The 13,711-nt window shown below is 36.8% G+C and overlaps 2 protein-coding genes across 3 annotated transcripts in view; both read left to right on the top strand.

Moving 5' to 3' along the window:
* LOC129391361 (probable ATP-dependent RNA helicase DDX20) overlaps nucleotides 1-3,440 on the top strand; it is a 5,162-nt gene extending 1,722 nt beyond the window's left edge. The window contains exons 2-8 of the mRNA XM_055083900.1: nucleotides 18-112; nucleotides 898-1,066; nucleotides 1,662-1,776; nucleotides 1,901-2,043; nucleotides 2,175-2,313; nucleotides 2,415-2,473; nucleotides 3,376-3,440. Of these exons, the coding sequence (XP_054939875.1) occupies nucleotides 18-112; nucleotides 898-1,066; nucleotides 1,662-1,776; nucleotides 1,901-2,043; nucleotides 2,175-2,313; nucleotides 2,415-2,473; nucleotides 3,376-3,440 (785 nt within the window). The remainder of the gene's footprint in view (nucleotides 1-17; nucleotides 113-897; nucleotides 1,067-1,661; nucleotides 1,777-1,900; nucleotides 2,044-2,174; nucleotides 2,314-2,414; nucleotides 2,474-3,375) is intronic.
* Nucleotides 3,441-3,688: 248 nt separating this feature from the next.
* Nucleotides 3,689-11,644, top strand: DDX20 (DEAD-box helicase 20). Of its 2 annotated transcripts, none has more exons than XM_055084382.1 (8): nucleotides 3,689-3,823; nucleotides 3,948-4,090; nucleotides 4,222-4,360; nucleotides 4,462-4,520; nucleotides 5,423-5,505; nucleotides 5,864-5,969; nucleotides 6,113-6,187; nucleotides 9,087-11,644. In XM_055084382.1, the coding sequence occupies exons 2-8, from the start codon at nucleotides 3,982-3,984 to the stop codon at nucleotides 10,247-10,249; spliced, it is 1,734 nt and encodes a 577-aa protein (XP_054940357.1). In that variant the 5' UTR covers nucleotides 3,689-3,823; nucleotides 3,948-3,981; the 3' UTR covers nucleotides 10,250-11,644. The 2 variants fall into 2 exon arrangements, with proteins under 2 accessions (XP_054940357.1, XP_028344810.1); XM_028489009.2 differs by having other exon boundaries at nucleotides 6,113-6,214; nucleotides 9,087-11,643.
* The last annotated feature ends 2,067 nt before the right edge of the window (nucleotides 11,645-13,711 follow it).

Below are 13,711 nucleotides of genomic sequence, written 5' to 3'. Positions count from 1 at the left end.
TTTTTTTCCCTCCTCAGATTTAATTGTTCAGGCTAAGTCTGGCACTGGGAAAACCTGTGTATTCTCCACCATTGCTCTGGACTCTCTTGTTCTTGAAAACCTAAGTACCCAGGTGAGTTCAGCTCAGAGGACCCAAAGGAGGGTATGTTATGTGGATTTACTACAGGTCAGATGAAATACCAGTAGCTCCTCAGAGGTAGAAATGAATGATTGTGTTAAGACATGAAAAGTAGACAAGTAAAGTAGACATTAAGGCTGTTGAGTGGTGTTGGTGTGGTTGGTGACCAAATACACATTATTAGTGTTAGAAGTTTAGAGATTTCTATTATTACTGCGTGTTAAATAAAATAAGTCTGCCAAGTGTGTCAATTTTGTCATTACTTGAGAATACAGGTAGGGTTTCTTTATTCTTTTATTTGCTCGCTAGATTGTGGTGAGGTTGAGCATTTGACCTGATTCATAGTAATGAGGTGTTTGGCTATTGTAGGTAACTGCATGTGGTTCTTACAGTGAATGTATTATACTGATCTCCCATCTTCTGGCTTCTCTTAGAGTAGGTCTAAGAAGGCCTTACCCAAATTAACAGGAGATTTGGGTTTGGAGATCATTTCTTCAGCAAAGATTTGTTGAGCCCATGTTATGTTTAAACAGTGTGCTAGGCATTGGGGATATAAAGATGAATCAGGTATGATCCTCATAGTCTTACTTTGTGGTTTAGTAGTTACAGCAGGCTGTATTTCAGGTTCTCAGTCATGTATATCTGATGATGACTCTTCAACAGTGTTTTTTAACCCAGATACGAGTATCTGGGTTAAGAAACACTGTAAAGCTTTTTGAGTCCTGCCTTATGTATTTATTCTACCGACTTGTTAAAGGTATATTTTATGTTTTTTTTAGATTTTGATCTTGGCTCCTACAAGAGAAATTGCTGTACAGATACATTCTGTTATCACAGCCATTGGAATAAAAATGGAAGGCTTAGAGTGTCATGTGTTTATTGGAGGGACTCCATTATCACAAGACAAAACCAGACTTAAGAAGTGTCATATTGCTGTTGGTTCTCCTGGTAAGATATCAATGCCTGTTAATAAGTGGGGCTTTTAAGTAACTGAACACTTCTATATAACAATAAGAATATGGCAATCTTTGATAATTATGGTAATTATTTTGAGGATTAAAAATGAAGAGCATTAGAGATTAGTGAGATATAAACACATGACTGGATTACCAACAGAATTTATGAAATTTCTGTTTCTAAGGATGTTTAAGAGCAAGTATGGGATAGGCTTCTGAGAAGAAGAGGAATGAGATGATTTCAGAAAGCCCTTCTAAGCCATGGATTGGGATTATTCTTTGCTTCCGTATTAGTCCTTCGGTCATGAATCACTCAGAATCATAATTTAGCATTCAGTGCCTTACAAGTCTTTTGACAGGAAGTGTTTATTTTCCATACGTATTGGTGATGAAATGTGAGGGAAAAAATATGGATTTAGGGAAGATCAGAACTCAAGATTTCTAATTTGTGGTTTAGCGTGTAAAGAATAATGAGGGTTGGGTCGGGAAAGTCAGCAATTCAACCTGTAAGTAGAATAACAACATTGGCTGAAATTTGCACAGATTTGGTGCATATGAATATTTGAATTTTTTTTTCTGGACTTTAGGCAGAATTAAACAACTGATAGAACTTGACTACTTGAATCCAGGCAGTATACGTCTCTTTATTCTTGATGAAGCAGATAAGCTTTTAGAAGAAGGCAGCTTCCAGGAGCAAATAAAGTAAGAAAAGTAACTAACTTGACTATTAAAATGGTGCCCCAAAGTATCTATCTTTTGCTTTTCTAGGCGGTGATTATCATCTGAATAGTTTCCATGGTGTGTGTGTTTTTCTTCTATTTTGCAGTTGGATTTATTCTTCCTTGCCTGCCAGTAAACAGATGTTGGCAGTGTCAGCTACTTACCCTGAATTTTTGGCTAATGCTTTGACAAAGTACATGAGAGAGCCCACTTTTGTAAGACTAAATTCCGGTGATCCGAGTCTCATAGGTGTGTATAGATATTGGATATTTAGTGGGTTTGTTTGTGATATTCTGGAGCTTTCCTTTGCTAAGTTGGCTTTTGCTTTCATATTTGCTATAGAAAATATGTTCATTTAAACAGAAGACTCTTCTTTGTAGGTTTGAAGCAGTACTACAAAGTTGTCAGTTCATACCCTTTGGCCCATAAGATTTTTGAGGAAAAGACTCAGCATTTACAAGAATTGTTCAGCAAAATTCCATTTAATCAAGCCTTAGTCTTTTCTAATTTACACAGCAGGTAATGTACCTTAAAAAGTCATCTGGGGGAACTTGTGAAATAAAAGGATAGGTGTGGGGCAGTATTTGTAAAGTTATAACCCTCTGTGTTATTTTTCATAGAGCACAACACTTGGCTGATATCCTTTCTTCTAAAGGCTTTCCTGCAGAGTGCATTTCAGGTAAGTTCATCTCTTAACTTTAATCTTTGTTTAGTATCCTGACTTGAAGCTTCTCCAAAGTCAGGAGGAAGAGATACCACTTCCTGAGTTGTCTTGTGAGTGTGAGGTTACACTGAGTCTTCAGAGTAAAAGGAATTTTAGGTTTATTTTTCACTGGGATTTATCTTTTTAAGAAGTAACATGGTATATACTAAAAAACTAGAAAACTGGAGTTATATCCACAAAGAACTTAATAACTTTACAAAATAGAGTCTGTCTTTGTTATCTTAAGATAATCATTGTAAAAAATGCAAAGAATTGGTAACTAAATTGACTTTTACAGTCTTGTGGAAGGCAAAACTGATTCATTTTTGACACAAAGCTAAATTATTACTGTTGACCTAGGAATGAAAGATTTAAAGGAATTTTTGACAAGTGAGATCCTTTTTAGAGTTTTGATTGCTATCTCAGCTTAGTTTTTAACCTGTTAGCATAAGTTCATTTAGTCATGGTATATCATGAGATACTGGGGAGACTTCTCATGGACCAGTATTTGGATGATAGATCACACTTCAATACCAAATTGGTAAACAGCTGGTTAAAGCAATTTTATTTTCCTAAGAATTGTTAAACCTCATATGGCACTTTGTAGATATAATGTTATATCTGCAGGCATAGCCTAGTCACCATTTAAAATTGAATTTCGAGTTGATTGCCTAACCATATTTTAGAAGATTCTGACTTTAGGGTTTTTTTTTTTTTTTTTTTCTGACTTTAGTTCTTAACCGAGATTTGCATATAAGGACAGAATTAACTTTGGTTGTTAAAGTGTTAAGACTGGCAATTATGATTTCTGATTTTTGTGGATTTGATAAATGTATGTTCACTTGTTTTTATATGACTTTCTTTCTGGGTCTTTTTAGGCAACATGAATCAGAATCAGCGTCTTGGCTTCCGTATTAGTCCTTCGGTCATGAATCACTCATAATCATAATTTAGCATTCAGTGCCTTACAAGTCTTTTGACAGGAAGTGTTTATTTTCCATACGTATTGGTGATGAAATGTGAGGGAAAAAATATGGATTTAGGGAAGATCAGAACTCAAGATTTCTAATTTGTGGTTTAGCGTGTAAAGAATAATGAGGGTTGGGTCGGGAAAGTCAGCAATTCAACCTGTAAGTAGAATAACAACATTGGCTGAAATTTGCACAGATTTGGTGCATATGAATATTTGAATTTTTTTTTCTGGACTTTAGGCAGAATTAAACAACTGATAGAACTTGACTACTTGAATCCAGGCAGTATACGTCTCTTTATTCTTGATGAAGCAGATAAGCTTTTAGAAGAAGGCAGCTTCCAGGAGCAAATAAAGTAAGAAAAGTAACTAACTTGACTATTAAAATGGTGCCCCAAAGTATCTATCTTTTGCTTTTCTAGGCGGTGATTATCATCTGAATAGTTTCCATGGTGTGTGTGTTTTTCTTCTATTTTGCAGTTGGATTTATTCTTCCTTGCCTGCCAGTAAACAGATGTTGGCAGTGTCAGCTACTTACCCTGAATTTTTGGCTAATGCTTTGACAAAGTACATGAGAGAGCCCACTTTTGTAAGACTAAATTCCGGTGATCCGAGTCTCATAGGTGTGTATAGATATTGGATATTTAGTGGGTTTGTTTGTGATATTCTGGAGCTTTCCTTTGCTAAGTTGGCTTTTGCTTTCATATTTGCTATAGAAAATATGTTCATTTAAACAGAAGACTCTTCTTTGTAGGTTTGAAGCAGTACTACAAAGTTGTCAGTTCATACCCTTTGGCCCATAAGATTTTTGAGGAAAAGACTCAGCATTTACAAGAATTGTTCAGCAAAATTCCATTTAATCAAGCCTTAGTCTTTTCTAATTTACACAGCAGGTAATGTACCTTAAAAAGTCATCTGGGGGAACTTGTGAAATAAAAGGATAGGTGTGGGGCAGTATTTGTAAAGTTATAACCCTCTGTGTTATTTTTCATAGAGCACAACACTTGGCTGATATCCTTTCTTCTAAAGGCTTTCCTGCAGAGTGCATTTCAGGTAAGTTCATCTCTTAACTTTAATCTTTGTTTAGTATCCTGACTTGAAGCTTCTCCAAAGTCAGGAGGAAGAGATACCACTTCCTGAGTTGTCTTGTGAGTGTGAGGTTACACTGAGTCTTCAGAGTAAAAGGAATTTTAGGTTTATTTTTCACTGGGATTTATCTTTTTAAGAAGTAACATGGTATATACTAAAAAACTAGAAAACTGGAGTTATATCCACAAAGAACTTAATAACTTTACAAAATAGAGTCTGTCTTTGTTATCTTAAGATAATCATTGTAAAAAATGCAAAGAATTGGTAACTAAATTGACTTTTACAGTCTTGTGGAAGGCAAAACTGATTCATTTTTGACACAAAGCTAAATTATTACTGTTGACCTAGGAATGAAAGATTTAAAGGAATTTTTGACAAGTGAGATCCTTTTTAGAGTTTTGATTGCTATCTCAGCTTAGTTTTTAACCTGTTAGCATAAGTTCATTTAGTCATGGTATATCATGAGATACTGGGGAGACTTCTCATGGACCAGTATTTGGATGATAGATCACACTTCAATACCAAATTGGTAAACAGCTGGTTAAAGCAATTTTATTTTCCTAAGAATTGTTAAACCTCATATGGCACTTTGTAGATATAATGTTATATCTGCAGGCATAGCCTAGTCACCATTTAAAATTGAATTTCGAGTTGATTGCCTAACCATATTTTAGAAGATTCTGACTTTAGGGTTTTTTTTTTTTTTTTTTTCTGACTTTAGTTCTTAACCGAGATTTGCATATAAGGACAGAATTAACTTTGGTTGTTAAAGTGTTAAGACTGGCAATTATGATTTCTGATTTTTGTGGATTTGATAAATGTATGTTCACTTGTTTTTATATGACTTTCTTTCTGGGTCTTTTTAGGCAACATGAATCAGAATCAGCGTCTTGACGCTATGGCTAAACTGAAGCAGTTTCATTGCAGAGTCCTCGTTTCCACAGATTTGGTAAATTTCCTGTTCAGTTTGGGTGACTAATCCATCTGATAACAGACATATGTTCTGTTATCAAATGTACAGATTTCATCTATTATTTTAGTTGGGTGTATCTGACAAGAATACCAGAAGATAATTGTCTTTCCAGTGCTGGGGAATATGCTTTCTTCCTAAAAATCTCTTTTATATTTTTATCTTTATTGTTGAAATTAGTCATTAGAAATGAATTTTCTTTTCCTTTGCTTCTAAATATCCCCCTTGCTCTTAAATATTCTCCTATTCTTAATTTGGCTCTTGGTTATACTGAATAATATAGTGTGCCATGCAATGGCTAATGCACACAAACAATTGTTCTCTTCTTCAATTCAAGACTTCCCGTGGAATTGATGCTGAGAACGTGAATCTGGTTGTAAACCTGGATGTACCATTGGATTGGGAGACATATATGCATCGGATTGGCAGAGCTGGCCGTTTTGGTAAAAAAAAAAAAAAAAAAAAAAAAAAAGGAAAAAAGTTTGGGTGCTTTCTTTAAGGGGAGGAAGCTATAATGTGACAGGTGGACTTGAAGTGTCATTTATGTGAAAATGATTTACTCCTTAACATTTCTTCTGTGCTTTAGGTACTTTGGGACTGACAGTGACCTACTGCTGTAGGGGAGAAGAAGAAAATATGGTGATGAAAATTGCCCAGAAATGTAAGATCAATCTTCTGCCTTTACCAGGTATATTTTGTCTGTTTCATTTTGCTTTCAAAATAATGATGATAGGCCTAATAAAAATAATAGCTAACATAGAGTACTTATGATGTGTTGGATACTGTTCTAAGTATATATGTTATCTCATTTAATTCTCACCACAATTACGTGAGGTATGTGCTATTATTATCTACCTTTTGTAGATGAGGATATTGAGGCATAGAGAGGTTAAATATTTGCCTAAGGTCTTACAGCTAATAAGTAGCAGGGAGAAGATTGCAAGCTAACTAATGACACATGAAAAATGAAAAAGATTTTCCTACTGTATTAACTCCATATTTTACTTTGTAGCCCTGCAATTTGATTATATTCTTTTATATCAAGGGATGTATTTTACCTCTTATGTTGCTATGAAGGTAATTCTTGCCATATTCTCCTTTGTCACCATGGGGAAGGAATAGTATCTTTAATTTGAACACTATTTATTTATTTTTGGCTGTGTTGGGTCTTTGTTGGGTCTTCGTTGCTGCGCGTGGGCTTTCTCTCGTTGCAGCAAGCAGGGGCTACTCTTCGTTGTGGTGCGTGGGCCTCTTATTGCAGTGGCTTCTCTTGTTACGGAACACGGGCTCTAGGCACACGGGCTTCAGTAGCTGTGACACGTGGGCTCAGTAGTTGTGGCTCCTGGAAGTCCCCACCCAGTTTTTTAGGGTTTCTAAAAAAGTTTTCAAGAGATCATTTATAGTTTCAAATATGCATTGTTTCCAAGACAGCAGTTTTAAAAAGCTGCTTGGGGCTTCCCTGGTGGCATGGTGGTTAGGAATCCACCTGCCAGTGCAGGGGGCACGGGTTCGATCCCTGGTCCGGGAAGATCCCACGTGCTGCAGAGCAACTAGCCCATGCGCCACAACTAATGAGCCTGCGCTCTAGAGCCCACGAGCCACAACTACTGAAGCCCACGAGCCTAGAGCCCATGCTCCACAATAAGAGAAGCCACTGCAATGAGAAGCCCGTGTGCCCCAACGAAGAGTAGCCCCCGCTCACCGCAACTAGAGAAAGCCCGTGCGCAGCAACGAAGACCCAATGCAGCCAATCAATCAATCAACAAACAAACTTATTAAAAAAAAAAAAAAAACTCCTGGGTGGAAATATGGTTTATTTGCTATACAACTGACCCTTGAACAACAATGGGGGGGGTTAGAGGCGCCAAGCCTCCACACAGCATAAATCCCTGTAGAGCTTATAGTCAGCCCTCCATATCTGCCTTTCCGCATCCGCTGATTCAGCAAACAGCAGATTGTGTAGTACTGTTGTACGTATTGGAAAAAATCTGCGTATAACTGGACCTGCACAGTTCATACCCGCACTTCAAACCTGTGTTATTCAAAGGTCAACTGTATATGTTAATGTATGCATGTTAGTGTGTGTATATATACGTTGTATAGATACACAAATGTATACTTATATAGTGTATACATGACCTTCTAGAAGATGGAATGTGTAGTTATTGAATAAATGTAACAGTGAATATTTTACCAATTTATATTTAACTCCTTTAGTGATTTTTACAAAGCTAGATGAAGCACAGGTGCACAGGTTTGGGAGTACTGTGGATTTTAGTAGTTTTGGCTTTGTGATAACTCATTTTCACAGATTTTTTTAAATTGCTCTAAGCTTATGTCCTGATTTACAAAATATTTGTTTTTAGAGTAGATGGTCTTTAGGTTCTCTATCAGTTCTAAGACTATTTTGTTAATTCTCTCTATGTATAAGTCTATTGGTGATCTTTATAGTTATAAATAATGGAAAAAATAAATTGAAAATTGGTACAAGGGAGTTAGGACTTGTGGTAGGACTCAGTATCATAACATCTAGTGATAAAAATAAGATTTGCCTTTGGTTACCGGAAAATGACATATTTGGATCTTTATGAAAAGTTAACAGAGCCCCGAAATGATGAGAAAATGATATTTATAGTGTTAGAGCTATACTGGACTAGGCACTTGTGTGACAACAGACTGTTCAGGTGAGTTGTCTGGAGCAGGATTAGGAGGGAAATTGGCCTGAATGATAGGTCTCCGCAAGCAAGGGATGTCACCTTAGTAGGAATCCAAGTTTAGTTAGAGGGTCTGTTCAGTGAAGGATCAAGAGCCCCAGCTGAAGAATCCAGATCTGAGGGAATGAGTAGTGGGTATACATACATGGAACACCACTAGCAGCAACAGACAGGTGAGGTCTTTGTAAAGCAGGGCCTCTGTGTACTTAGTCTGCCTAAGATGAAAATTGGTCACACTTTGGAAAGATCTGAGTGCAGGTGGAAGCAAATTGTCATGCCTGGATGGGATAGCAAATTTTTTTAAACTTACAAGTGCCATTGGTACCACAGATCTTTTCACAGTCATCTGACTTTTTTCCCCGTGGAGGTTTTTTTTCTCCACCGTTGAGGGCAGTGATTTCTCCCTGGTAGAATATAGGGTGGCAGATTTACTTGGGTACAGAGTTGCAGTTGTAATATTTCCAAGTTGGTAAGCTTTGGGGAGCACAATCCATTTTCTAATATCTTGTTTTGCTGTTATCAGTAGTGAGATAATGGGGAGGAGTTGGGGAGAGGGAGACAAGGAAAGATGGGAGAATTGCTGTAGAGACATACCTCACTCCTAGAATAAGCTCTTTTCGAGTGGGCCGGGTATAGGATGGGTCTTTTATATTTTGGGGCAAATTTCTTTACTGCAAGTTTTGCTTAGGTCTTTTAAAATAGTAATATATTAAGCTTCTTAGTATAGTGTTAGTATATTTTGTTTCTTAATCTTATTTGACCGTGGAAAGCTTTATTAATCCATTCAGAAAATGCTGGTCTAGAACAGCTTGAGAATTTAATACTTATTTTATTCCTTTTATGTAGATCCTATTCCTCCTGGTCTGATGGAAGAATGTTTGGATTGGGATGTGGAGGTTGAAGCTGCCATGCATACATATGGCTTAGCAAGTATACCTACACAGACCCTAAAACAAATTCAAAAAATAGAGAACACCTTTCAAACTCAGAAAGCTCATGGTAACCACATGGCTTCATCTAGAAATACTTCTGTATCTGCACTATCAGTCAAATCAAAAAATAATACCAAACAAAAGCTTCCTGTGAAAAGCCACTCAGAGTGTGGAATTGTAGAAAAAGGCATGTCACCAAAAGAACTGGGTTGTGCCGTACAATTGGAAGAGCAAATGAAGAATTCTGTTCAGACCTCTGTTGAAAACTCTACTAACAGTCAGCACCAAGTCAAAGAAGCTTCTGTGTCACTCCCCAAAATTCCTTGTCTGTCTTCCTTTAAAACCCATCTGCCATGTACTTTGACTTTTGCAGAATTGATGGAGGATTATGAACACTATATTAAAGAGGGGTTAGAGAAACCTGTGGAAGTCATCAGACACTACACAGGTCCTGGGGATCAGACTGTGAATCCTCAAAATGGTTTTGTGAGAAATAGAATTATTGAAGAGAGAGTGCAGATATTGGCAAGTAGTAGCCAATCTGGAGACTCTGAGAGTGACAGTGATTCTTACAGTTCAAGGACTTCTTCCCAGAGCAAAGGAAGTAAGTCATACTTGGAAGGTTCTTCTGATACTCAGCTGGAAGACTTGGAGTCTATTCCTGTGGGTGGCCATATCTCTTTGGAACAACCTCTGAATGGAAATGACACCCCTCATCTAGTAGAGTATCAAGAGTCACCTGAAATCCAAATAAAGGCAAGGCATAAAGAGGGAGCTAACCATAAACAGAGAGCTAAGCAGAGCCGGAGAAACCTTCCCAGGCGGTCTTCCTATCGATTGCAGACAGAACCCCAGGAAGATGGTTGGTATGACCGCCATAGGGAAACACATCTGAGTTTTTTTAATACCTATGAAGACTATGAGGAGTACTGGAGAGCTTACTACAGGGCGTGGCAGGAATACTATGCTGCTGCTTCTCAGTCGTATTATTGGAATGCTCAGAGGCATCCAAGTTGGATGGCAGCCTATCACATGAATACCATTTATCTGCAAGAAATGATGCGTGGCAACCAGTGATTATAGGCTGTACGCCACGCCATCTGGGAATATCAACAAGTGATACCTTTGGATTGCCATCCTCCTTGACCTGTAGTAGCGTGGCATATAGTGGCATTTGTGAGGAACTGGAGAAGTTTTGAGGCTTCCCACTGGGACACATCTAGTTTTCAGATTGTTTTGACCTAAATCAACCTGATTCAGGTCAGGTGAATTATCTTCTTTAAAGAAACTTCCTGGATGAGATTCTTGAAAGAAAATTTGGGGGACATAGAGCTAAAGGTCCCAGGGGTGCCATTTTCTATAAGCCATTCCAAATAGAAACACTTAAAAAGACTTATACCACTGCTTACTTAAAAGAAATAAAAAAAGTTGAGATTTGAAAAATAATGCTAGTTTATGCTGTGGAGTTCTTTCCAAAAGTCTTGGGCTTCATTTCCATAGAGGTGTGTTCTTGTAGAAATTTGTAGCATGGTAGATCAGAAAGCCCCCTTTCCTTTTAGGTTTAGGCAGGAAGGAATAAACATTGCTTCAGACTTTCCCGAAGGTCCTTGATTTGATGCTCTTTGCTTCCAGTAAAAATATTTATTACCAGTAAAAATAGAAACTTAGCCAAGTGTGTTGACATGTTTATTGTTCATCTTTTGAATACCTTTTGTCTTTAGAATTGTGGAAGCTGTCTGTGTTTTTGATGTGCATTAAATAGCTAAGGATCATCAGTGGCTGTGTTGTTTTTGTTTCTCAGGAAAAGGAGCAGCTCTTAATCTTTGTTGATTTTTGGATCCTTTTATGAATCTGATGAAAACTAATAGATTTGTCCCAGAAAATGTCTCATTCTATAAACAAGAATTGTATATGTAATTTCAAAGGGTTCATAGACCCTTTGAAGCCCATCTGTGGAACCCACGTTAAGAACTGCCCTATTCTGCTGGTAGGCTAAGGGAAGTTTCTAGCATTTTTCTGAGATGCTGTATCTGTAAATTATGATTTAGATAAATATAATTGGAAGTTACATATTCTTTAATTTCTTCTCTGTAACAGTTCTTTTATGAATATACGATTGGTTCCCAAACTTCTCTGTGAACGGATTTGTGGTGAGAGAACCGAGTATGAATAGAGATATGTATTTACTTTTTAAAAGGGAAGGGAAGCTCTCCTTTCCTGTGTGCATACTTGTCTAGGCAATAAAAACACTTTCTCCCACGGCTGTCAGCAAACATCCACAGCCATTGTCATTTACTGTCTTGACACTCACATAACACAGCCTTAAACTGTTTAACTTAGATTCCTGTCATTTGGGTTGGGCAATGATACGCTTTATTTATATGTAACAGTACTGTACATGTATTGCCAAGTTAGAGTGAATTAATTAACACTGTAAATAGCAAATCCATAATTAGGTCCAGAATGTCATTAAAAAGACTTTAATTACATGTTTAAATAACATCTTGTCACTGCTATGTAATTGAACTTTCCTCTTTTTTTTTCTACCCTTTCCCCCACAATACAGCCAAGTTCACAGTTTGTCATTGGTAGGGGATTTTAATCAGGATACTCCTGCATCTTAATTAGAGATGAGGGTACCCATTAGTCTTGAAATTAATTGGATTCTCTTTTAGGATTGTCTTGTGATCACTTTTTTTTTTTTAATAGAAGAATAAGCTGGAGGTAAGCATATACATAACATGAAAATACTGTTTCATTTTTCATAAGCATTTGCTAGGAAAATTTCAGCAGTTACCTTCCCAAATAAGGGATGTAGTTATTGTGGCTGTGGAAGGAATCTGCTGGCTTTTGTGTGTTACTGTGTTTGTGTGGAATTTTAATTTGGAATTGTCATTCTAGGTACATATCCCCTTAATCTGTTGGGGACTATAGATAGGTTTTAGGCAAATTCACTTGAGAATGTTTTGTTGTGTAGTAGAAGGAGCAGTTGTCTTGGTTGACTCTGTTACTACCTATTTTTTACTTTGTACTAGTCATTTAACCTGTCGGGGTCCAATTTTCTCATCAATAAAAGGAGGCAGTTGGACTAGATTTTTAGGGTCCCTTCTAGTTCTAAGATTTAACTAATACATGACTAGTAAGAGAAGATAATTTCTAGTTGGAGAAAAGAATAATCTTTTTATGAGTATAGAGAGCCTTTATACATTCACTTAATTTGGATGAGGGCTAGTGTGATTGGTTTAATGTCTGAATTCTAGACTACTAAATCAATAGACTTATTACAGCTGTTCAAGTTATGCTTTAACTTAAATTAGGCTAGCAGTATTAACATGTAGAGAAATGTTTTGAGAAACCTGTTGCTTTGGATAATTCTGACTTAGAGGATATAAGTTATTTTGGGTAATTAAAAGTAATATTTTCTAAAGTAGCTTAAGTATTGCAATAATAATTGCTAACCTTTTAAACATAACCTAACCTTAAAAAAAAAAAAGGTTTAAAGGTAAACTTCAGCCCCTGAATACTAAAAATAATTGAACAGGAATTATAGTAGTTACAGATCAACTCATGAGACAAGGGAGTAAGTAGTTTGAAGTTTTAGGGGTTTTTTTCTCCCCCAAATATAAATAAACCTATGTTAATCTTAAAAGATAAAATTATATTTTTGATAGTCATAGCTGACATTGGAACTCTATGACAAGGTTATTCTCTTATTTTGGCAGAATATGTTTATTGTTTTATGCCGCTGTGAACAAGCACGTATATCTCAGTTAACATTTAGTGCTTTTTAATGAAAATGCATGTATTGCTCACATCTGGTTTCCAGTTACTTTGCTCCAGATTATTTGAGCTGTGAATGAATCTGTAGTGACACCTAGTGGGTGATAAGGATATGAACATTAGTGATTGAAATGAATTTCACAGCCAACTTCTAGGGCCTTCTGGCATCACGTATTGGCCTTAACCTTGCATTTCTATTTCAGTTTTCATCTATTGGGATCCGGTTGTTGTGGGGAAATCAAAAGAATCCCCGTTGTTCTTGCCACATTACGGTGAAATATGAAAATGCCTTTTGCTCTCACTACCTAAACCAGAATTATTAAGATTAGAACAGATCTTCAGGATATCTAATCCAATCCCCTCATTTTTAAGAGGAGGAAACAAACTGAAGCCAAGAGAGAAGAGACTGATGTGAAGCCGTATACGTAAGTGATAGAACCTAAGGCCCTCTGTCATCCGATTTCCAAGCTTTCTGCTATACCCTGTATAGCATTTAATTTTGAGTTTTTAGTTTGAGACGGTTTAGATGAAGGAGTGGATTTTCAGTGTACTCTCAGCAGAACCAGTGCAGATTAAAAGCATATTTTCTTTCAGTAATACAGGGCTGTTTCTCAAAATAGAGCTGTTGGCAAATGCAATCAAATGCTTTCCCTGTTAGTGAACATCCATGACTAAAGCATACAAGCAGGCAAGAACCGTCTCAGATGTCATAGAGGAGTTTCTTGCATTGAGGGAGGGCGGGGAAGGGAAGATGAGACT

The sequence above is a fragment of the Physeter macrocephalus genome, chromosome 4, assembly GCF_002837175.3.
Source record: "Physeter macrocephalus isolate SW-GA chromosome 4, ASM283717v5, whole genome shotgun sequence".
In the NCBI taxonomy this organism is placed as follows: Eukaryota; Metazoa; Chordata; class Mammalia; order Artiodactyla; family Physeteridae; genus Physeter; species Physeter macrocephalus.
This window is presented reverse-complemented; position numbering and strand designations above follow the sequence as displayed.